The sequence below is a fragment of the Echinops telfairi genome, unplaced genomic scaffold (genome assembly GCF_000313985.2).
Source record: "Echinops telfairi isolate 266 unplaced genomic scaffold, ASM31398v2 ScPeMD7_18;HRSCAF=68, whole genome shotgun sequence".
Lineage (NCBI taxonomy): Eukaryota > Metazoa > Chordata > Mammalia > Afrosoricida > Tenrecidae > Echinops > Echinops telfairi.
In genome coordinates, this window is record NW_022103915.1 from 75840027 (window position 1) to 75865037 (window position 25011).

The 25011-nt window shown below is 38.9% G+C and overlaps 2 protein-coding genes and 1 pseudogene across 7 annotated transcripts in view; 1 reads left to right on the forward strand and 2 right to left on the reverse strand.

The window, feature by feature from the left end:
• Positions 1-20920, forward strand: part of HECTD1 (HECT domain E3 ubiquitin protein ligase 1) — a 100957-nt gene extending 80037 nt beyond the window's left edge. For 5 of the 6 annotated variants that reach the window (XM_004698519.4, XM_045287858.1, XM_045287859.1 and 2 more), the window contains 15 exons: positions 1102-1258; positions 2321-2543; positions 3729-3783; positions 4002-4184; positions 4576-4783; positions 4871-4956; positions 5172-5299; positions 9523-9724; positions 13551-13688; positions 13934-14541; positions 15675-15753; positions 15870-15963; positions 16715-16865; positions 19024-19168; positions 19283-20920. In XM_004698519.4, the coding sequence (XP_004698576.1) occupies positions 1102-1258; positions 2321-2543; positions 3729-3783; positions 4002-4184; positions 4576-4783; positions 4871-4956; positions 5172-5299; positions 9523-9724; positions 13551-13688; positions 13934-14541; positions 15675-15753; positions 15870-15963; positions 16715-16865; positions 19024-19168; positions 19283-19420 (2595 nt within the window). In that variant the 3' untranslated portion in view covers positions 19421-20920. The remainder of the gene's footprint in view (positions 1-1101; positions 1259-2320; positions 2544-3728; positions 3784-4001; positions 4185-4575; positions 4784-4870; positions 4957-5171; positions 5300-9522; positions 9725-13550; positions 13689-13933; positions 14542-15674; positions 15754-15869; positions 15964-16714; positions 16866-19023; positions 19169-19282) is intronic. The other variant, XM_045287861.1, reaches the window with a different exon arrangement.
• On the reverse strand, positions 10921-12791 carry LOC105978241 (annotated as a pseudogene).
• A 267-nt stretch (positions 20921-21187) lies between the features above and the next one.
• AP4S1 (adaptor related protein complex 4 subunit sigma 1) overlaps positions 21188-25011 on the reverse strand; it is a 40355-nt gene continuing 36531 nt past the window's right edge. The window contains exon 6 of the mRNA XM_004698518.2: positions 21188-22898. Coding sequence (XP_004698575.1) covers positions 22770-22898 — 129 coding nt within the window. The 3' untranslated portion in view covers positions 21188-22769. The remainder of the gene's footprint in view (positions 22899-25011) is intronic.

Sequence of the window (25011 nt, forward strand, 5' to 3'; positions counted from 1 at the left end):
TCCTTGTAATCGGTTCCCAGTATCAGCTCCTCTTTTTCCCCTCTCCCTACTTCACCCTCCCACCATCGTGAACCCTTGATAATTTATCAGTTATTTTTATTTTCATATTTTACACAGTCTGCTGTCTTCATTCAGCCACATTTTAGTTATTTGTCTCCCTGGGGTGGGTTGTTGTACGTTGATCATTGGGATCATTTCCCCATTTCTCCCCCTTCTTCACTCCCCCCCTCACATACCCCCAAACCTTCCTGCTACCCTCATGGTATTGCTACTCTCAATATTGGGCCTGAGGGGTTTATCTGTCCTGGATTCTGTGGGTTGAGAGCTCATATCTATAAGTGGTATACATGTTCTGGTCTAGCCAAATTTTTAAGATAGAACTAGGGTCATGATAGAGGGGGTGAGGTGGGGAAGGAAGCATTAAAGAGCCAGAGGAATGTTGTATGTTTTGTCAGTTCTATGATGTGCCCTGGCCGGCTCGTCCTTTCCTTGCGACCCTTCAGTGAGAGCATGTCCAATTGTCTACAGATGGGTTTTGCGTCTTCTGATGTCTGATACCTGATCCCATCAACAACTTGTGATCACACGGATTGGTGTGCTTCTTCCATGTGGCCTTTATTGCTTCCCCGGATAGATGGCTGCTTGTTTAACTTCAAGCCTAAAAACCTTCATTTTAAACCTTTAACTTTTACTTTTAAAATTTCATATGAAATTGCAAAAAATGTATGGAAGTGTCTTTTGTGGTTTCACCATTTCTCTTGGTTACATCTTATATAATTATAGTGTAAAATCAAAACCAGGAAATTGATACATGAGTGTATGTTTCTTTGTTATTTGGTCACGTGTAGATGTGGGCAACCATCACCAGTACAACAGAATTTTGGTACATTTGTATTACTAAGAATTTAATATACTTAGGTAGGTGTGTGTGTGTGTGTGTGTGTGTGTATTTTCATGCTTAAAGATTGCTAAATAGGAACTAAGACAGCTATAGGGAACTATTCAAAACGCATCTTAATTTATAGATAGCACATTACTTTTTGCAGTAACGAAATTCATCATCTCATACTATCTGACCATAGTGGGGTTGTGTTTTAATAGGAAGAAGAGGAATATGAAACTAAAGGAGGACGCCGGAGAACATGGGATGATGACTACGTGCTGAAGCGGCAGTTTTCTGCTCTGGTTCCTGCTTTCGATCCTAGGCCTGGGCGTACTAATGTCCAGCAGACCACTGATCTAGAAATTCCACCCCCAGGTACAGTATGCTACCAGTTTTTCAGATTTAATTTTAATAGGTGGCAATAAGATGGATGTAGTTAAATTAGTTGCTGCTTGTACATTTGGCTATAAAGTAAGTTTTAGGAAAAACTTTTATCATTTGTAAGTCCTTCAAAAAAAACTGTACAGATTTTAATTTTTATGTTCTGCACCCAGATTTACATGTATTGATGATTAAAGAAGTATTATTTATATTGTCAAAAATTGGAAATGCCCTCAGTTGTGTCCAATAACAAGAATATGATTCATCTAGGGTATAATTGTATACCGTGCTGGGGAAAAGATAGCTTGGAATATGGTATAATGTTTACTGTGATATGAGGAAAAGATTCATGAACTAATAAAAGAATTAACAACCAAATACACTCTGAACCTAATTGTATTAGTGTATGTATATGTTTACTTCATGACTCAATCACTTAGTATAAGCTAAATGTTGATGGATCACTTACTAGAGTATGTGGTTTTCTTTTTATTTAGGATTTATGAGAATGTTTATTATTATTTATAAAACTAAAATGTTTCTTAGATAATTTTAGAAGTTAGTATGTGTTTATATATAAGAATGAAAAATCTATATTATGTACATGAGTGAAAGACGAGTCTGTACTCCTGTAAAGAGTTACTGTCGCACACGCTCGCGGGCTATTCTCCCCATCGTGTGGGGTCAACTGGGGGTCAGATGGACTCCAGGGCAGTGAGGGTGAGATGCAATATACATAAGTTCTATGCTGGGACTGGCTTTTCACAAACCATGTAGGCCTGGGATTGAAAATATTAAAAAATATAAAATATGGAAATATATATAATGTGTAAAAAATTTTATTTTATATTTTTAAAGTAACTGCTAATCCTTTAGCAAATATAAAGTTCGTAGAAAAGTTCCTGGGGGGAAAAAGTTCATGGAAAATAGAATTAAAGGACATTGAGAGTTTTCCATGAACTTTTGAAACCTCCTTGTATTTGCAGACCACTTGGGTTTCATGCAGCCTTTCTAGATCACTTTTAAATGTATACATAATTGTGTTTCACATTTTAGGAACACCACATTCAGAGCTTTTAGAAGAAGTTGAATGTACACCGTCACCGCGATTAGCCCTTACTTTGAAAGTTACAGGTCTTGGAACAACTCGAGAAGTTGAATTACCACTCACCAATTTCAGATCAACCATCTTTTACTATGTGCAGAAATTGCTTCAGTTGTCCTGTAATGGCAATGTGAAATCAGATAAACTTAGGCGTATTTGGGAACCAACATACACGTAAGAGACTTTTTGTTTTAAGTAGATATATTGTTTAGTGCAACCGAGCTTCAAAAAGTTGATGAAAATAGAACAAAAAGGTAATACAATTATTTTCTTTTGAAGACCCTTCATAAATAAGCGAAGGAGCGTAGTATTTTTACAGTTTGCTTCATAGGAACGAAAAGATTTGGCTCTTTTCTGTTGGTTTACAGCAGTGAGAGTTACCATGACAAATTGATAAATTAATGTATGAAACATTTTTATCCTATCTAAACATACTGTTTCCCTGAAAGTAAGACATCCTCTGAAAATAAGACCTACTTACAGTTTTGTCTCTCGCTGAAATATAATGCACCCCCGAAAATAAGCCCCCTCCCCCCCAGCCACCATAACTTTGGACTGTAGCAGCGGGCACAGCCAGAGCGCACAGGAAGTACGAGGTCTCTTAATAAAACAATAAATAATAAATGTGTACCGTATTCTTCTTCATGGAAAAATAAAGACATCCCCTGAAAATGAGACCTAGTGCATCTTTGGGAGCAAAAATTAATATAAGACACTGTCTTATTTTCGGGGAAACAGGGTAGTATTCGCTATTTTCTATACGTTTAACATTGTGTTCCTTATTTTCATTATGTATTTTTCTAATGTTCTTTTAACATCCTTAATAATCTTGTAGTCTGGTAACTAAAAACAAGTTAGCTCCTCTTGAGGTAGAACAGAAAGTCATCCTGGTTTTCTGTCTGTGTTCAGTTTTTTTCTTCTCTGCATTCAATTTTTAATGAAGCTGAGAGTTTTATTTCAACTACCTTACATGAATGTAAGCTCTTCTAGTCAGTTATTTTTAATCCGTTTTTCCATTTAGAAGTAAACTGATTTTCATCCTGTCCTTTTAATTAACAACACTTTATTAAGGCTATAACAATGTAGGAGATTCATATCTTTAAAGTCTTTGGTTAGATATATGCCCACTTGGCAGTGATACTAAATTTATAAACCATGATTTCTTCTCCTTTCCCATATGATTAACAAATGGGTTTTTTTGTTTCTTAAAAATTCTCTGAGTTCAATGTGTAATGGAAGCACCGGTAAATGAATGACAGTCATGCATATAAGTTTTTAAATTAACAGTTGAAGCTTTGCAGGAAATAACCACAAGTAATTTAATTTATAAATTAATTTGAATAATATCTTTACGTTTAGAATCATGTACAGAGAAATGAAGGATTCTGACAAAGAAAAGGAAAATGGAAAAATGGTATGTCATTTTAGAAAATGAGTCTTATCCCTGGCTATGTAGTAAAGAGAAAGACTAACTAACGTGTTATAATTAAAAATATGAGCAAGCAATCTCTTAACACAGAATTCTGTTTAAATTAGAATAAATGCATGATAGTAACGCTATCTGAGGTAATGCATGTGAGATATTTTAGATTATAAATGGGAAAGACCAACATTTGGTTTTTCCTGTTGTAGGGATGCTGGTCTGTAGAGCATGTGGAACAATACCTTGGCACTGATGAATTACCAAAGAATGACTTGATAACCTACCTGCAGAAGAATGCAGACGCCGCTTTCCTGCGCCACTGGAAATTAACTGGCACTAATAAAAGTATTAGGAAAAACAGAAATTGTTCTCAGCTCATAGCTGCATACAAGGTATATATTGGCCTCAGAACATGATTTTGATTTGGAATGGCTTTGTCCTTTGTTTTGCACCTTCTAAAGATTCTTAAGGAAGAGGGCATCATTGGAATGTACCACCCAAAACATGGAAAAGAAAAAAATCAGTTGAATTAACGTTGTTCATGTGCCAATGCTAAAATTTCAAATATGGCTTGTGGCATTAGATCAGACTTTTAACTGTGGCTTATAATGGTTCTATTATATTTGGGAATTTTAATTATGTAGGTCACACTGGTTTCTGGCTTGTTGTAATGCTGTGTTTTCACTTAAAAACAAGAAAATATGAAAATTTTCAGCCTCTTTGATGCAACAGAATAATGTATTATTTTTGAAAATGTAATTAATGGTCACTTTTTTTCTACAGGATTTCTGTGAGCATGGAACGCAGTCTGGGTTAAACCAGGGGGCCATTTCTACTCTTCAAAATAGTGATTTTCTTAATTTGACAAAAGAACAACCTCAGGCCAAGGCAGGCAATGGACAGAACTCTTGTGGAGTAGAAGATGTCCTTCAGCTTCTGCGCATTCTGTATATAGTCGCAAGTGACCCTTATTCAAGAGTATCCCAAGAAGGTCTGTAAGAAGCTTTGCTCCATCGCCACAGCTTTTTAAGTAGCAAACCAGCCTGTATGGTCTTAATTTTATTAATTAATTTTACAGAAGGTGAAGAGCTGCTTCAGTTCACTTTCCCACCAGATGAATTCACTAGCAAAAAAATAACAACAAAAATTTTACAACAGATTGAGGTAATACGGTCCCGGCAGTTGAAATCTTCATTTCGTGGTGGCTGGACTTTTCAAAGTATTGTCTCTCCTTTTCTACCTCCCACCATCTCTCGTCCCCTCTGACTCAGTAATGTTGGCTGTTTGGCCATTGCATGTATTTAAGTGCATACAAGAATTAATTTTTTCTCTATTTAACATTGTTTTATAGCACTAAGACAGCTGTGTTTAATTTTTAGGAACCATTAGCGCTGGCAAGTGGAGCTCTGCCAGATTGGTGTGAACAGTTAACTAGCAAGTGTCCTTTCCTGATACCATTTGAAACTAGGCAGCTTTATTTCACATGTACAGCCTTTGGTGCATCAAGGTAGGAATGTATCTTTTTATATTTGTAGAGTAAATGGTTTTTAGTGTTATGTAACCTTAAAAATAGACTGTTGTCAGGATTCGGGAAGGGGATATACCAAAGGGTTTTGGAAAATTCACAGGAAAATTGAATTAAAAGATAATGGATTTTTTTCTGTTAAATTTTGAAGTCCCTTCATATTACCTTGTGTTCTTTTAAAGATGTTATTATTTTAAAGACTGAATCTCTATTATGTATGCTATGTTGGAACAGTGGATTGAATCAAATCTTTCCATTAACTAATAGACAGTACACATTTCTTTAGTGGCTTACTTATGTTACTAGCAGCTGAAATTCCCACCAACAGCCAATGGAATGCTGGTATTGAATAACTTTGGTAACGTTTGTAAGATTGATAACATTTATCTCTTTTCCCTTGCCTTTGTTTTTCTCTTGCCACCATCTAGCTTACTACATATTTCACTAACTTATTCTGTTGTTAAATTTTACCTGTTTTGTTCACTGCTGTCGGTGCTCAAAAATATTTGTTTAGTGCTTAAGTACCCAGAATAGAATAATATTTAACAGCAGGTGTTAAAAACTTATTTAAAATGTAGCTGTTTCCTTCTATAAGATACTGTTTGCTTTTTTTCCTTCTTTCTTTTGGTCATTTTCTTTTTTAAGCATGATGGTATATAACATAAGGTTTGTTATTTTAACCACACAACTCAGAGGCATGATTACATTTACAGTGTTGTGGAACCTTTGCTACCATCTATTTGTGAATGTTTGTCATCACACGCAGAAACACTGCTCCCTGTTAAGCAGTAAGATTTCTTTTTCACCTACCTCCAAGCCCTCCATACCTCCATCTCTCTGCCTCTAGGAAATAGCCTTTTCTAGGTATTTCACTGAGATGACTGTAAGTAGAATCACACAGCATCCATCCTTTTGTAACTGACTTATAATTATGTCAGAATTTCTTAGGCCGGTAAGTCAGAAAACATTGCTCTTAGGCCTGTAAGCCAGAAAACATTGCTCCAAACCCTATCTGCACAGGTTGATTCTGAACAGATTATGTTCAAACATGTCTTTATGGTGGCTTAGCTAGTAACTACCTAAGAATTACCTCAGTAATGCACTTACTGTTAGGTGCTTCTTCCACCCCCAAAAAGAGGGGGGAAAGGAGGGCCAGTCTAAACTGGCTTCCAAGGGGATCTGCTAGGTTGGTTAAATTCAAGGCACAGTGGTCAACGCAGAGCCCCAAAGGGGTCATCTTGATAAATTTTTTCTTAAAGGACAGAGGATGATCAAAGAGGCGTCAACTTAATTATGAAGACATTTTAAGAGTGTTTCAAAACAGGGAATCCAGGACTGACAAACCCCTCAGGACCAATAAGAGTAGCAATACCAGGAGGGGAAGGGGAAGGTGGGGGGGAAAGGGCAAACCGATCACAATGATCTACATGTAACCCCCTCCCAGGGGGACAGACAACAGAAAAATGAGTGAAGGAAGACAGCTGTCAGTATAAGACATGAAAGGAAAAAAAATAAAAACAAATTATCAAGGGTTCATGAGGGAGGGTAGGAGGGAAGCAATGAACTGATAGCAAGGGCTCAAGCAGAAAGAAAATGCTTTGAAAATGATGACGGCCTGATGGTGCCCAGCTATCAAAAGATAATAGTGTCTAGGGTCTTAAAGGTTTGAAGATAAACAAGCGGCCATGTAGCTCAGAAGCAACAAAGCCCACATGGAAGAAGCACACCAGCCTGGGTGATCATGAGGTGTTGATGGGATCAGGTATCAGACATCAAAGAACAAAAAAGTCATATCATTGTGAATGAGGGGGAGTGTGGAGTGGGGACCCAAAGCCCATCTGTAGGCAATTGGACATTCCCTTACAGAAGGGTCACGTGGAGGAGACGAGCTAGTTAGGGTGCAGTGCAGCAACGTTGAAACATACAACTTTCTTCTAGTTCCTAAATACTCCCCACCCCCCATTATCATGATCCCAATTCTACCTTACAAATCCCACTAAACCAGAGGATGTACACTGGTACTGATAGGAACTGGAAGCACTGGGAATCCAGGATAGATGAACCGCTCAGGACCAGTGGTGAGAGTGGCGATAGCGGGAGGGTGGAGGGAAGGTGAGGTAGAAAGGGGAAACAGATTACAAGGATCTACATATAACCCCCTCCCTGGGGGATGGCAACAGAAAAGTGGGTGAAGGGAGACGTCAGACAGCGTAAGACTTGACAAATAATAATAATAATAATTTATAAATTATCAAGGATTCATAAGGGAGGTGGGGTGAGGAGGGAGGGGAAAAATGAACTGATAGCAAGGGCTCAAGTAGAAAGCAAATGTTTTGAGAATGATGATGCCAACCCATGTACAAATGTGCTTGACACAATTGATGTTATATATGGATTGTGGTAAGAGTTATACGAGCCCCCAATAAAATGATTTAAAAAGAAAATGATAATGGCAACATAGATACAAATGTGCTTGACACAATGGATGGACGGATTGAGATAAGAGTTGTAAGAGCCCCGAATAAAATGAATTTTTAAAAAAGTTTCAAAAACTACTGGTGTGATGAAGGCCAGAAAAGGTGAGGAAACTTTTTCCATCACAATGCATATGCCCATTCCTTAAGAGTACAAACGACTCTCCTGTGAGAATTTTATTGGAAATTCTTTTCCCCTTTACCCTACGGCCCTGATTTTGCTCCTTGAGACTTTTTTGTTTGTTCCTAAAACTGAAATAACATTGAAAAGGAAGACAATTTTAATTCCCAAGGAAGCCCAAACTGCCATTTTGATTAGGTGTAAATTGAAGAGCGCAGAACTCAAGGGGAAGGTGGGTGAAATAGAAGCTTCACCTTCAGTGTACATCCAAAAAACCAAGCTCAATGCCATTGTGGCAGTTGTGACCCATGGCGACTCTATAAAACAGGTGGAACTGCCCCTGTGGGTTTCTGGGACTGGAACTGTTCACGGGAGTTGAAAGCTCCGCCTTGCTCCCAGGAGCTGGCTGGGGCTTCAGTCTGCTGACTGCATACAGATTTCAGCCCAGTGCACCACCACCGCGCCTGTGACCAGGGCTCCTCGGAAGTGTGTAGACCTAGAAAATGTTTTTTTGGCTATTATGAATAATCCTGCAGTGAACACCCATGTACAGTTTTGGTCAGAATCCTTGCTTTCATTTCATTTGGGCTTATATTTAGGAGTGGACTTCTTGGATCATTTAGTTGTTTGTTGTTTCATTTTGAGGGAACCACCAAGCTTCTACAGAGTAGAATTCCCTGTTTTACATTCCTTCCATCCATAAATACATAGCCCTCAGTGTGGGTGAGAGACAGTAGCTTACTGTAGTCTTGATGTGCATCTCCTGAAGGACTAATAGGTTGAATATCTTTTCATGTGTGTCTTAGCTATTTTATGTCTTCAGAGAAATGTTTATTTGTGTCCTTTGCCCATTATTTACTGGGTCATTTGTCTTTCACAACTGAGTTTTAGGAGCTCTTTACCTACTCTATATATTAAAGCTTTACCTGTTCTTAGAAATTTCACTTAAGTTATATTTTCCACAGCCGTACCCTACTTATAAAACATTTCTATATATCTTGCTATTTGAGCCTCACTAAAACTTATGTAATAAATTACATTGCTTGTGATTTTTATTTTATAGATAAGGAAATAGATTTTCAACCTACTTAGCTGATTTTCGTGAGTTAACAAAAAAAAAATAGGCTGTAGCATACAAGAGTCAAACCCACATTGTGTTCCTAGTTTCAAGGTTCTCTCTCCCACGCTAACTGGGCTGTCTCTGTTGTTAGAAGAAAAAATATTTAAAATCACAATAACCATTCTGATGGTCACTTTACGTTTATATTATAGTAATAAAAGAGATGAAATTTATTTCACTTTCTCTGATAGGTAGGAAATGTTTTGTTTATATTTTTATGTATTATGTGGGGCTTGGATGACAGAGCTTTATTATGATCTGTTGATTGCTGAAATAAATAAAATACAGGCTCAGCACTTTCTCAGTTTATGGCAAATTGTGATAAAGGTTGCTGTGTATTATTCATAGAGGAAGGAATATTCATGCAAATCTGTTAAGATCCTTTTTACCATTTTATTTTAATACTAGAATTCTATTGCTGGTTAATAGTACATTAAATTGTTAATGTCTGTTGTACATTTTCTATATATCTTTTAATTTTTTATTTCAGAGCAATAGTGTGGTTACAAAACCGACGTGAAGCCACTGTGGAACGAACAAGAACCACAAGTAGTGTCAGAAGAGATGATCCTGGAGAGTTTCGAGTTGGTCGTCTCAAGCATGAGAGAGTTAAAGTGCCACGTGGTGAATCACTGATGGACTGGGCAGAGAATGTCATGCAGATCCACGCAGATCGGAAATCAGTTCTGGAGGTACGCCTTAAAGTTTTCATTTCTGGAGCAGGGTTGATTAGAAGGACCCAGCCTTGTCTTGTGTTGTTGAGAAACCACAGTAGATAAAACTAAAGAGGGAGCTCCCTGTCATCTGCACAGAACCTCTTGGAAGGCCATCAGCCCTAACCTTAGAGGTCTGGGTCTAGTGCTTCTCATGAGCACGAAAGAATACCGAACTCTTGGGGTGGGAAGCTACTGGGATATTTGTAGAACACATCATATTTGCTAATGAAACCTAGACTAAAGAGTCATTCCTTTTTATACTCTAAGTCTTATTCCTCTGTGAAACTATGCTATTACATGCCCACGTGAAGCTGGCACTTTGTTCTATCATTTCATAGTACTGTTTGACTTACATGGTGCTCAGTAGTTTTTTTTTCTAGTCATTTGATTAGGGGCTCATACAACTCTTATCACAATCCATACATACATCAATTGTGTAGAGCACATTTGTACATTCATTGCCCTCATCATTCTCAAAACATTTCCTCTCCACTTAAGCCCCTGGCATTAGGTCCTCATTTTTCCCCTCCCTCCCTGCTACCCCCTCCCTCGTGAGCCCTTGATAATTTATAAATTGTTATTTTGTCATATCTTGCCCTGTCCGACGTCTCCCTTCACCACTTTTCTGTTGTCTGTCCCCCAGGGAGGAGGTCACGTATAGTTCCTTGTAATCAGTTCCCTCTTTCCAACCCATTCTCCCTCTACCCTCCCACTATCACCACTCACACCACTGGTCCTGTAGGGATCATCCGCCCTGGATTCCCTAGATTTCCAGTTCCTATCTGTACTAGTGTATATCCTCTGGTCTAGCCAGACTTGCAAGGTAGAATTCATATCATGATAGTGGGAGCGGGGAGGAAACATTTAGGAACTAGAGAAAAGTTGTATTTTTCATCGTTGCTACATTATACCACTGGTCTGTATTTAGTGATGTCCCAGCAAAGGGTAGTATAGAATTTACTTTATTTCTGTAGCCATGTTATTTTTTTATTTTGGCTGTTGGTATTTTTGTTTTTATTTACATTTATCACATCAGAGATTCTTTCCTGGAGATCTTCTTTAATCCTTTCAGATTGGATTAGGGCCTTCCCTCCGGGTCTTCTCCAGGCTCAGAGCCTGGGGAGTAAGTAGGCTGTTTGCTTGGCCTGACCCTGCAGGCATGCGGTCAGGAAGAAGTGCTTTGCTGTTTACAGACATCTAGCTCTACTGAATGAAAATTGAACAACCCGAATTAATGCTTGCTGACTGTGGCTTCTATTTCAATCCTCCCTCCAAAGGCACAGCTATGCAAACTGCTAGTGCAGGTTAATAACATAGCCCCCCAGGTCCTCAAAAGTCATCACAAATGTCAAGGTATCCGTCAAAAGCCTCGCTGTTGCAGTTTCCATCCGGAATGAAGACATATTTGTGAAAGGTCCTATCTACACACATGGCAGTGACAGAGTTGATATTCTCAGAAGTATTGCGTCCAAAGGCGCAGATGCAGGCAGACTGCAGGCACCATGAAACTTGCCAGGCTCCATTGAGAGTCTGGGTACTGCCCAATCATAGGCCCCACCTTGAGCCTGCGCTGAGCGGCTGTTGAGGCGGGTGTCCTTGGGAGCAAAGATAGGGACTGTGCCCTTATCACTGGAGGCGCAGAGGAAGGAGTCATGGCTGAAGTTGATGCGGTAAAGGGTGGCAGGGTCCGAGCCTCGGCGCGTTTCCATCGGTTTCTCCTTGGACTGGGTGTCAAAAAGATGAATACTGGTGCCCTTCTGGGAGGCCGAGGCCACTACAGTGCCTGGCTGGTTCAGGGACACGCAGGCTATATCACTCTGATGGGCGTGGATGGTAAACAGAGCAGAGGAAATACCAGGTTTTGTGCTTACCAGGTCCACTAGCTGCACTTGTGTCCCGGGGAACACTAATAGTTGTTTCTCCAGGTCAGGCAGAGGTCAGAGAGCCCTTTGTGGTTGTCCCGGGATGGATGGGGAAAGGAGTACACGTAGATGCGATTCCTCGACATGATCACGTTCTTGTCATGCAGGGCACATACACACAGCCAGCACTGGCTTGGTGAAGGTGAACTCCTGTGGGGTTAAGGGGGAGAGAGGTTCCCCACAAATCATCACAGTTCCAGTAGGCACAATTGTACAGCGATAATAAGTAAAGATTTTAGTAAAGTCATAGAGAGCATGAGAGTTAAAAGAGAGTCAAGTAATGGAGTCAGACAAAATTCATGGTAGCATTGCTCACCTCAGCCCGGGTTGATGGTCCACATGGAGGGAGAGAGAGAAACTTGAATGCTTCCCCAGCTTTTATCCTCTCTGGGGACATGCAAGCCCCCTAATTACAGGTGAAGACATAACTCACAGGAAGGGGTTGTACAATAGGCATACACATTGTAGGAAGGGGATCTTTGATAGGCATAAGCGTAACAGGAAGGGGATGAGCTAAGGGTGTGCCCATAGGAATGGGAAGGTCTAGGGTTATACATGTGACAAGATGGGTGAACCCTAGATTCATGATGGCAGCCTAATCTTGGTCACCCTTGGGAGGGTTTTTGACCTCTCCTGTCTCCTACAAGGAAACAGACAACTACTATCCTCATCAGAAGGGAGTGGGCCCTACTTGTGGGATAAACAGTGGTGTCTGCTTGATCTAGGCAGCTGATAACTCTCGGAGAATGACACCCAATCCACTCCTGATGACCTCCAAGTGTACAGTCGTTCTCAAGCCGCTAAGTCTGGCATATATTTGAGGGAGACAACTTGGAATCCTTCTGTTTCTCACAAACTCCAGCACCAGCTTGTTCTTGGAGCCCTTGCCTTCTCCGGCATCGTCCCAGATCAGCACTGCTGAGATCTCTGAGAACTTAGGACTGCTACCACCAGGCCCATGCTGCTGCCTGCTCATGGTCCAGATGCCCCTTCTCCATCATTGGCTCCACATTGTAGATATGCACGCCTATCTCCTTGGCACAGCAAAAACTGCTCTGGTCTTGGTTGAAACGAAGGCTGGTCACTCCTCAAAGTGGTTGCTGAGTCATGGTCCAAGATTGTTCTCCTTGCCTCCTCATGTCCCTGATCCCAGTTCTAGTTCTCGGAGCCACCCGCAGCCCGACTTTCTGCCTCTGGCTGTAGTTATGCTATTGTGGGTATTGTTGAGGACATCTCACAGAAGGAACAGTAGGGCAAATACCCCTCCTTTCACAAATCTGAACTACCTGGTCACTGACAGTGCAGGCTTCATTTGTTGTTAGTCATCTGGGAAATTAAAAACCAAGTAATACATTTCTACAAAAAATGCACAAGACTTAATGATTTTCACTTGACATGCAAACTTTTGTTGCCTTCATTTTATTCTGTGTGCTCTGTATGCTGATTCATCGCTGAGTTTGTGGAAAAATGGAATTAAAAGACAATAGAATTTTTATATTACCATTTTGAAGGCCCCTGGTGTAACCTAGATCATGCTCAGTTTTTATTTTTTTAAACCATGCACTATCAGTTATTTATTTATTTATTTATTTTTGAAATCTCCCACAAGTCATTTCTGGAACAATGCAGAGAATGGGTAGAAATATTGTAATGGGTCATTTGTTTTATCAGAGTTGTGAGACGTAAATAATATTATACAGTGCTCACCACAGTTTTTAGGTATATAATAATGTACACTTATTGATCTCTTTAGAAAAAAATAATAAATACTCCATTTTATTTTTCAATATATGACCATGCTGTTTTTTAATGGTATTTTATTGGGTAAAGTCTGCAACACTTAGGAAGGATCGGATGGTGATCTCTTTGTCCCGTTGTAGGTTGAATTCTTAGGAGAAGAAGGCACTGGCTTGGGACCCACCCTGGAGTTTTATGCTTTAGTGGCAGCAGAATTCCAGAGAACTGACTTGGGAGCTTGGCTTTGTGACGATAACTTTCCTGATGATGAATCTCGTCATGTAAGATTGGTTTTCATTTTGTAATTTGAATGTGACTGTTTCTAAAGGACAAACTTTAGTTACCACAACCTATTTTATAAAATGTATATACTCATACTTTTGGGCAGCTAATTTACGGAAAGACTTAATGTCTATGGATCCTGTCTCCCCCCAACCCCCACCCCAGTTATAAAAAGCATAGCTGCTTTGTAATTTATTATCTTTTATGTAATTTTATTTCCATTTCCCCTGTTTAAAAACAATAGGTTGATCTTGGAGGAGGACTGAAACCTCCTGGATATTATGTACAGAGATCGTGTGGACTGTTCACGGCACCCTTTCCACAAGACAGCGATGAACTCGAAAGAATCACAAAACTCTTTCATTTTCTTGGAATTTTCTTGGCCAAATGTATTCAAGACAATAGACTTGTGGACTTACCTATTTCTAAACCTTTCTTTAAACTTATGTGTATGGGTGACATTAAAAGCAATATGAGTAAGCTAATTTATGAATCACGAGGAGATAGAGATTTACATTGTACTGAAAGCCAGTCTGAAGCTTCTACAGAAGAAGGTCATGACTCCCTCTCTGTAGGAAGCTTTGAAGAGGATTCAAAATCAGAATTTATTCTTGATCCTCCCAAACCGAAACCCCCAGCGTGGTTTAATGGAATTTTAACTTGGGAAGACTTTGAACTAGTTAACCCGCACAGAGCCAGATTTTTAAAAGAAATTAAGGACCTTGCTATCAAGAGACGCCAGATTTTAAGCAACAAAGGTCTTTCTGAAGATGAGAAGAACACAAAGTTACAGGAACTAGTCTTGAAGAATCCATCAGGTTCTGGGCCTCCACTTAGCATCGAGGATTTAGGGTAAGATTTAAGTATACATTGTTTATCTTATTGCATGAATATGTCCTAACGCTTTTTTGTTTCCTTGTCTCCACTGATTTTTAATATATGAGTAAACTCATTTTGGACCTCTGATTTGTTAATATAATGGCAATATAGAACTATTAGTATAGTTTATTGATCCTCATGTCTGGAAGAACACTTGATTTTATCAAGTGTTAAAAATGTACAAAGGGGCTCAAAAAGTTAATAGGAAAATTCCACTTTCCCTAAACTGTTTAAAGCCCCCACATGTAGTTTGTATAAAAAATTGAAAGCTAATAATATTTTGACGCATTCATTTAGGAAATACATGTTAGCATACTTGGCTCAAAATCCGTTTGTATGTAAATGTTATCCCTACTGGTGATACTACAGAGTTTTTACAAAATTTCCGTTCACATGCAATTATCTGTTATGCATGCCTTCAGAAAATTTTCCTCTATTTTGAGTTCATTGCTAAGCTTTCTTAATAAAAAAAGGAAAGAAAATTGCTGACAAGTTGTTTAGTTTTGATTGGCTAAATATTATAAATCAAATCCAAAACCCATTGCCACTGGGTTGGTTCCTAGTCAAAGAAACTCTAGAACAAAGCAGAGTTGCCCCTTCAGGGGTCCAGAGCAGTAAATCTTTAAGGAAGCAGCCTGCCACAACTTTCTGTCATAGAGGAGGCTGGTGGGTTCAAACCACTGACCTTTGGGTTAGCAACAGCACAGTGCTTAAACACTGGGCCATGAGGGTTCTATATTAATACAGATTTGATTTTTATTTATTTTCTTTCTTAGACACAGTATGAATAAGTTCGGTTTGGGGGATAAAAGGGAGCATAATATATGCATAATTCACTTATAAAAATCTTAGTTTGTTAGTTTTGGGCCCTAAGGGAAAAGTGAGAGGGAGCTGGTTCTTGAAGATGGCATTCAATCTTTGCAAAGCTAAACAGGCTTGCTAACAGCTGGGCGTGCTAGTTCTCAGTCATCCTATTTGTGCATGAAAGACACAAATCATAAATACCGGTAAGCTACTGTATTGATTTGGCAGTGGGGTTTTAATAAAATTCAGACATTAATAGAAACAGACTTGTCAGTTTATCTAATCCTTTTTTCTTTTGCCAGTTTAAATTTCCAGTTCTGCCCTTCTTCAAGAATATATGGTTTTACAGCTGTGGATCTCAAACCAAGTGGTGAAGATGAGGTAAAGACTTTTGATACCATTGAAAGTGCAAAACCATTCTCTTAAGAGCAGTCAAACTAAGCACTACTGAAACATTCCAGGAGATTAACAATAATCTTGGGAACTCTTCTATGCAGATGATCACAATGGATAATGCAGAGGAGTATGTGGACCTGATGTTTGACTTTTGCATGCATACAGGTATTCAGAAGCAGATGGAAGCCTTTAAAGGTAATTTAAAAATAATCTTGTTTATTCCTTTCCCTTTACTTTGGGATAATTACAACTAGGCAATTGCTATGGTCAAGAGCTGTTGATATTCTGTGGACTTGCCACTTTTTTGAAGGTTGCTGTTCCAGGAATGTTCGTGACAGCATTTCTTGCCTGTGATACCAGTAATTGGCATTTAGCTGTGGTTGTCTTTTTAGTCTGAAGCCGTTTCCAGCTGTAACTTTTATACCCTCAGGTTGCTCTTACTGACGCCATCTATTTATATACTACTTTGCACCTTACAAGACCATTATGAGTTAATGACACGAGGACCCAAGTTATTTAGGTAAAGATAGGAGCAGAGTATATCAGACTACCACTTAGGAGATTTGGAAGTGAAAACACAACGTTTTAAATTTTTCCTATTGTAATCCTTTATTGTGATGTAATCCTTGAAAACACAACTTTGACTGGCTTGTATGACATACAGCTTGGGAGCGCCCGTTTGGGGAAGTATAATTATTTGACTTCTGGACCAGTGGCTGACTATTATGTCTTTATATTTATGGTGCTGGCAGAGATTACTGTTATTAAAACCCTTGCATATATTTTATTTCAAGCAGTTTTAATTTTGCTTATTTAAGTATTTATGGCTGATTTATTTTTCTTTTATCCAATTAGTTGGTAATAGATATTTTAATTTGAACTTTCGTATTTTGGAATTGTAAGTGAGTTGTGTATTCTTTTTTCCTTTGTTTTTTGTATAATGTAGATGGTTTCAATAAAGTTTTTCCCATGGAGAAATTAAGTTCGTTTAGCCATGAAGAAGTACAAATGATTCTTTGTGGAAACCAGTCCCCATCATGGGCAGCAGAGGATATTATCAATTATACAGAACCTAAGCTGGGATATACACGTGACAGGTGTGTATTGATATTTTCTAAGAACGACAAATTGTTTATAGTCTAAAATCAAATGACAAGTCTTTGCAGAATAACTCAGTGAATGTTATTCATAAACGAGAGACCACATTTGTCTCATAATTACCAGCATGCAAATAGATGCTATCCATAGTCGTGTACACACAAAAAAACCTTGAAATATATATGTATTTATGAATGTGCATGTATACATGTATATAATTTATGTATGTGTGTACACGTAGGCTAAGGAGCCCTGGTGGTGTAGTGGTTATGCATTTGACTGTGCTCCACAAGGTCAGCTGTTTGAAACCCCCAGCAGCTCTGTGGGAGGAAGGCGGGCTTTCTCCTCCTGTAAGGAACTAACAGTCTCTAAAACTCACAGGGCAATCTTACCCTGTCCTGTTCGGTTGCTGTTATGAGTGGGGAATGACGCGATGGCAGAGTTTTGTTTTTTGTTTGATACACGTGCTGTTTTTTTGAACCATTTGAAGATAGTTGAAGATACACCATGTTCCATTTACTCTAAAACTTTACTGAACATGGATTTTCCAGATCATGGATCCATGTTAACTGTCAGATTCATGATGTCATGTTGTGTGCTATTGAGCAGGAAATCTTTATAGGAACTGGTTGCCAGGTCTTTTCCACCATGGCATGGTTGATGCGTTTGATCACCCACCTATCATTTAGCAGGAAAGCGCTTAACTGTTGTGTCAAAAGTAGCTAATTCATAGCCTGTGTTCCACTTGAGTATGTTGTTCCAGTATTGTCTGTGATCACTTTTTTTTTTGCCTTTGCCTCTGGTCCCAGGAATTTGTATTTAACTGTGATGACATTTTAGTTGGGAGCCCTGGTGGCCTCGTGGTTATGCATTGGGCTGTGATGGGGCTTTCTACTCCTGTAAACAACTCACGGTCTTTTTTGTTTGAAATTATCTTATTTAAATCTCCAAATAAATGTAAATGAAGCAAGGAAATTTCTGTTTATCGTTGTTAGTTTTATGTACACCCTGATGAAATTTATGAGTATCATGAGTTATAACATAGTTTAAATAAGTATTTAAATAACATGGTTTAAATAAATGTTTAAATAGACTTTTATTGACATATAAGTTATTTATACAACTTAGAGAATTTTCATAAAATAAACTCATTTGTGTAACTGGTACCCAGAACCAATTCCAGTAACTACTTGACACTACCCCTTTCTAGTCATTAAATATGTTCTAGTTTGATATATTTTGCCTGTTTTTGAACTCTAAAAATGAACCCATGTAATAAGAGTTGACCCTGTCCTGTATCAAGGGATTGAACCAGCAGACCAAAAATACTGGGGGAGGGTAGCTCCTAAAGGCAACTAAGTGGTAAAACATTCCCTTAAAGGCTAAAAGGGAGCAGAAAGTGCTGTTCATGTGATAGTATTTCATTGTATTAGGTATTATAAGTAGTCTAGAGATAATTGAAAGTATAAGGGAAGGTGTGTAGGTTATATGCAAATACTATGCCGCTGTATACAAGGGAGTTGAGCTTCGACAGATTTCGGTGGCCTGAACTCTATTCCCCTATGGATACCGAGGGACAACTGTATGTTTTACATTAGCATTTGGATTCTTTCATGTAACATTATTATGATTATGAAATTCATTCACCTTGTGACATATATAGCAATAGCTCACTGCATTGACATAGTGTTCCATTCCATACATTTATCACAAAAATTAACTATTTTACTATAATGATGATGGATCATTTCAGGTGCATAGCTGCCTTCCAAGTACCATTTGATAACATAGTTATATTTGGATTAATTATACAAATGCATCTTGAGCTTCTCTGATTTGCTGGCTTCACTGCAGGATGTTTGATCGCGATATTCCATCAGTTTCTGTTTTTACACCATTTAGAAGTGAGGAATTTTTTTCTCCTTTTAACAGTCATTGCTAACAGTATCAAAATACTTGTATCAGCTCATTTCATACTAAGAGTGTCTGTAGAGTGGTGTTATTCTGACATATGGATATAGTGTTCTTGGTTTTTAAAATTGTTTATTGCCAGCTTAAAGTTATAGTAATGGTTTACATTTGAATCAGTTATTAAATCAGCATATGCATATATATATATATATATATTTTTTTTTTCCCCCTTCCTCCTCCTTTTAGCCCTGGTTTCCTAAGATTTGTGAGAGTTTTGTGTGGCATGTCTTCAGATGAAAGGAAAGCATTCCTGCAGTTTACGACTGGATGTTCAACTCTACCCCCAGGTGGACTGGCTAACCTACATCCCAGGCTCACGGTTGTACGCAAGGTACAAACCTAGCTCACGGAGAATCCATATAGAATTCGGCTTTTTAAGGATTGAAAGAAATACAGTTCTGATTTCTGACATTCTGTGATCTTGTGACATTTTCACTTTTTATAGGTTGATGCTACAGACGCAAGCTATCCATCAGTGAACACTTGTGTGCATTATCTTAAGTTGCCTGAGTATTCCTCCGAGGAGATCATGAGAGCGCGTCTGCTAGCTGCTACAATGGAAAAAGGGTTTCATCTCAATTGATAAACACTTTTAAATGCAATGGGAGACACCCGAGACTCAAAATACTAGTGAAGCCTCCTCGTGTTTGTGCAGAGACGTGTATGATCCTCCACGCTGATGATACCTGCCTCTTTTCCACCTGTAAGGCTTTCAAAATGTGGATGAAGTCAGTTAGCTGCTAATGAAACCAATCCTTTACCCAGCCAGCAAGTAGATAGCACAGAAACACTGTGTGTTGTTACAAGGGCTCATGTGACTGGAATACGGTGGTCCCACCGACCGTTCCAAAGAGCAGCTTCTCAGATCATCAGTGTTCTGTGGGAAATTTCCAACAGTGTATTTGTGTAAAGTTTGTCATTTCATACTCCATACACTACAGTTACCATCACTGATCCTTGTTTTGCTGGCTTTTTAAACTACTTGGTCAAAAATCCCGCTTCCTTAAAACAGAGTTAATGAGCATCTCAAGCCTTTTCTTTTCCTTTTTAATGATGCCTGCATTATCAGAGTATTCTAGTATTCTCTCGTTTGTTTGGCATATAATCATGCACAACCTTTTTATTTCTTTGAGGTGGGAGTATATTTTTATTTCCTAAATACCATACTATAAAGATCAAATTCTTAAGTGTGTGCAGCTTAAAAATAAAGATATATTAGTGGGGAAACAACAACACTGGTCTAGGTGCAAGGCACACTTTAAGCAAGTTTTTCTTTTGGTTGTATTTTCTTTGTATATTATAAACATTTATTTAACTTGTTGCAGTTTGGTAAAAATTTTCCAAAATGTAAGCTCAACAATAATCATTAAAATGTTTGCAGCGTACAAAATTGTGTCATGTGACTGTTTCACAGCCACTCAGCAGACCTAAGAACTTAACCAGATACTTTCCTTTTGAGGCATTGTGATTTGGCTTTCTAGATTAACGATAAGAAGAAATGTATCTTTCTATAGTAAATGCACTTACTGAAATGAGAAGTCTGAGAAGAAATGTATGTTCAGGATTTGTAGTCCAGGTGTTGTGTTTAGTGGTAAAGTGTTCTGCAGCCAGAAACCGCCACGTTACTTGTGTTCATTTGTTAAGCACCAGATCTGCTTACCATTGTATCTGCAGGATATGGAAGGCTAAGATCTGGAATAATCTCTGGATGTTGTATTAATGTTAAGGAAGCAACCACGAAATTGTCAGTTCCTGATTTTGAAGAAGGGTATTTACATATTTTCCAAATTTCTGTTTACCACACCTGTGGTAGAACTGTTACTAGATTTGATTTAACCAAGTGGCTTTTTAAAAAGCCAAAGCATGTTTTGAAATTGCCCATTATTTACCTGTTTAAAAGGTATGTTCCCTTTCTACATTAGAAGAGATCTCTCCCACTACAATCAGTGATTTGAGTAGCTGTGTTTATTTGCTGCATGGGAATGTTGTAACTGTAATCAGAGGCACCAGTTAATTATTTCACTTCATTGTCAGTGCCACAGCTCTCTGTGAGAATAAGTTAAAATAAAACGTAATAGCCAAATTGAAATGTATGACCTATGCTTTAATCCAAAAAAGAACGGTGGTTGGTTTTTTTCAATCAGTTTATGTGGGTGACTAATGTTATAATTAAAATCCAGTGTACATAGTGCAGTTTTGCCATGTTAAGGTCCCCAAAATGTCTTGCCAGTGGCCAGTTTTTACCAAGACTACCCCAGCACAGATGTTGGCAAACTGTGGCTCATGAGCTGGTAAGTGTGATTTGAACATATTTAAGTAGTTGGGGAAAGATCAAATTATGAAACTAAAATTTCAGTCCATAAATAAATTTTTATTAGAACACAGTCAAGGTCGTTAATTTGCATACTTGTCTGTTATTTATGACTGCTTCTCACCAGAACAGCAGAATCGAGTAGTTAGAATAAAAACCATGGCTTGCAAAGTCTAAAACAATTCATTTCTGTCCCTTCACAGGAAACATTTGCTGGCCCCGGGCTAGCAAGTGACTATAGTAGGTCAATTGATCAGTCTTTTGGAGGGAGCCCCAGTTTACAATGTCAGGCATCTCCGTGCAAGATAAATCTGAGAGCAAAATAAAGCTGGTCAATCTGAGGCTTACAGCTCATGGATGTGAAACTCGTCTAGTGAGATGGTGGACAGTCTGTAGACAGGTAATGGTCACATTATAGTTTGTATCTCAGGACATCTAATGGGGTCTCTACTCATCCCAAAGCTGCTGAGTTTTGTTTTGTTTCTCCCCCTGTGGTGCCTAGTTTTTTTAAACTGTTACTCTCTCAAGGTACTTTCAAATCTGTGCCAAGATGTATTTTAACTGCTATTTTGGTGTGACCCCAAAATTAATTTTGTTCACTCCCTAGCTACCTCTGGTGTACCAGTTTCAGCTGTTACCTGAATAGGCTACTGATTAAGTGCCTACCATCTAGGACAGTGTTTCCCAAGAAATATGTCTTAGATAGACCTCCAAAGCACTTCGATTCAGACGGGCTTTCCCTAGAACCCTTGCTGCTTAATGCTTATACCACTCACTACCTTCCACAGGTCAGAACTCAGGGTAACTTGAATCTTCATAAGATGAAAATTTAGAAAAGGATAGAGAGTAAAAACCAACGACCTCCCCTCCAGTACGCACACATAAAACTGACTGATGGTGAGACAGAAAGCAGCAAAACCATGAATGAATTATCAGGGCCCAGAACGTTTTGTTTTAGAGGCAGAGTGTAGATGAACCCACGACTGTAAATATATTTCCACTTCCTCCACTGCACCTGCCCTCCCACCCCTACATATATATATACTCTGATCTTTGGCAGTTCTGTATGTTCTACAATGCACCAGCAACAGCATACAAGGCAGCTTCACCAGTTAGTGGGCAAATTACATTATCTTTCAATGCCAATTTTCTACAGACTTAGTTAAATTGCCTTGTATTTTAAGAGTTCCTTGAAAAAAAATAGCATTCAGAAACTGTTATTTAAAATAATTCCGTAAATTTTAAGAGGCTGGTAGAAAGTTGCTACATCGTCTTCCCAACTTCTTTCCTATTTCTTTATTTAATTTGCAAAAGGAAGCAGAGCCCCAAAAGAGTTCCTTTGGTACTCAACAAAATTTGATGCAAGGGGAAGAAAGTGATTTTTAAAAGTAAGAATTTAAACTTATCAGTTGAGATAAAACATTCTTTGTACATTGTCTTGTGATATAGTGTTGTTTTACATATAGGAACTGTGGCAAACATCTACAGAGAGTCTTTGGAAGGATACCCTGTTTTGCCATGTGCGGTCTTCCAGATTCTTGTGGGCTGCAGATGTTCAGGCATACCCCATGGCACTCACATTTCCTGTAAGTGGGTATCGTCAGGCAGGGCTCTTCATGATTCAGCTCTCTGACATCTTATCAAGTATTAGCAGAGGGGCAAGAATCCTTGCTCTGTTAGTTTCCACGATGCAGCCATTTAGCACCATCTCATCCAAAATGATGTGTACTTTATCCAGATTAAACATTATCTAAAATCATATTAAGGAAATTAAGAGTTGTGAAAACAGGAACAGTTAGGACTTTGCTTAGAATTCTTACAGTGTAAGAATTCTCTAAATTCTAAGCATGAGATTTAAAAGTAGAAATCCATCAAGTTTAAAATTGATACCCACGATAGAAATTCCAGCCTTCATGTACATACAACTAGTTTCCCCATGGTTAACTGAAGGAGTAGGCATAGAGATGGAACACTTTATAAGGTGTTAGAGGAAAAGGGAATCCAGTAAAGCTGGAGAGCAAAGCGAGTAGCATTTGGCAAGAGTTAAACTTGGTATTGTCATAATAATACTGTACACCCAGAGTTACTGAATACTCTGTGCTCTCCGGCTTCTCGGGGAAGGCCTGAAGCTGCCAAATGGAACCCTCCCTCAGCTTCCTATCCACACCGGACAAATCCCTTAAAGCCTTGACCTTCACCTATTTTCTCTGCCAGCCAAACTAAAGGGAAAAAAACATGAGACACGATGAAGCAAGCAAGGCATGCTGATTCAATTCCCAAGTAGGAAAAAAAGAGACCAGTTCTACAAATAGTCATCACGGAGCCACATGTGCTACCGCCTCCTACAGGAAAGTTGGTATAGGATATGTGGAGACATCGCTAGAAAGCTGATTTTCCCTCCTAGAACTTTGAGTACATGTATTCGTTCATGATAAAGAAAGCCGAATGGGATAATGGCAACGGTGGAATGTTTCTGGGGTCTACACTTTAGTCCCTGAAATTTTCGTTTCAAGAGCATGGTCGCAGACGGTTTAAAAACAAAAGCAGAGTCTTTCAAATAGATAAACACTTCAACCAGTGAAATCATTGATTAAGTGCACGAGGAAATCCATAATTAGTATATCTTTCTAAGGTAAATCATTACCACCTGGTTTTCAATAATTTCTGGTGCTCAAAAGTCCATACTGTATTTGCTTAGTGAAGTATATCTACAGAGAATGGGACAACCCTGTGAATGACTTTTAGTTTCTATTAGGCTTTGTGTTAATTTCTCATTAAACTCTGTGTGAAGTCTTCCAGCAGAATAAACTTGTTTTTAGGGGCTCGTGGGAGCTGTCCTTAAATGACCCAGAAAAAAAAAACAACCCACAGAATTTTAATGTGCCTATTAAGGTCATCCAATTTAAAGGAGCCCTTGTTGGTGAGGCCATTTAAATGCATAGCTGCTAACTGGAAGGTCAGTGGTTCAAACCCAACCAACCTCTCTGTGTGAGAAAGTCTGCTTTCATAAAGATTACAGCCTTGGAGGGTTGCTGAGTCAAAATTGACTCAACAGCAAAGGCTTGGTTTGGGGGTTTTCCATTTTAAATAGAGCCCTGGTGGCACACTGACTTATGCTTTGGGCTGCTAACCACATGGTCAGCAGTTCAAAACCACCGAGCTGCTCAGAAGGAAAAACATGAAGCTTTCTACTCCCCTAACAATTGAGTCTTCGAAACCCACAGAGGCAGGTCTACTCTGTCCTATTTGGTAACTATGAGTCAGACCAGCTCTCTGGCAGTGAGTTTGGAATTTTGGAATCATAAAAAGTTAGCTTTGATCAATGGCCAAATCAGGACTAGAATACTAGAGTGCTAAGTCCTTGACCCAGTCCTGTTTACCGAACTTAAAACCCAAAACTTTAAAAAGTCAGCACAAAATAGGAATGACAGGTACGCAGAAGCAGAGTTGGAGAGCCTGCAGAACGTGCCCGTGGCCTCCCCACCACCACAGCCACCTTTGTATTTAAAGGGGAACTGCTAGCCTTGATGCCTTTGAAGTTTTCACCTTCTATGAGATGATTGATTGTCTTTGGAGTGGAGGAAAATCTAATTTTACTTCATGTGACTCATTTAGACATGCCACTCTGAGGGAGGCTCTGTCTTTTTTTTTTTTTGGCAAGCAGGGGATCAAGGAACCTGGATTGCGTGTCACCTGCTTGAGCAACTGGTCAGTTGTTTTGAAACAACAGTATCCACTGCTTAAACAGAACAGCCACTGCAAGAAAGACAAAGCCTGAGTAACTGAGTTTCCCAACATCCTGGAAACCTGATGCTTAATGAGATCATTCTGAGCCAGGGGCATGTGATTGCTGCCTAGCTGAG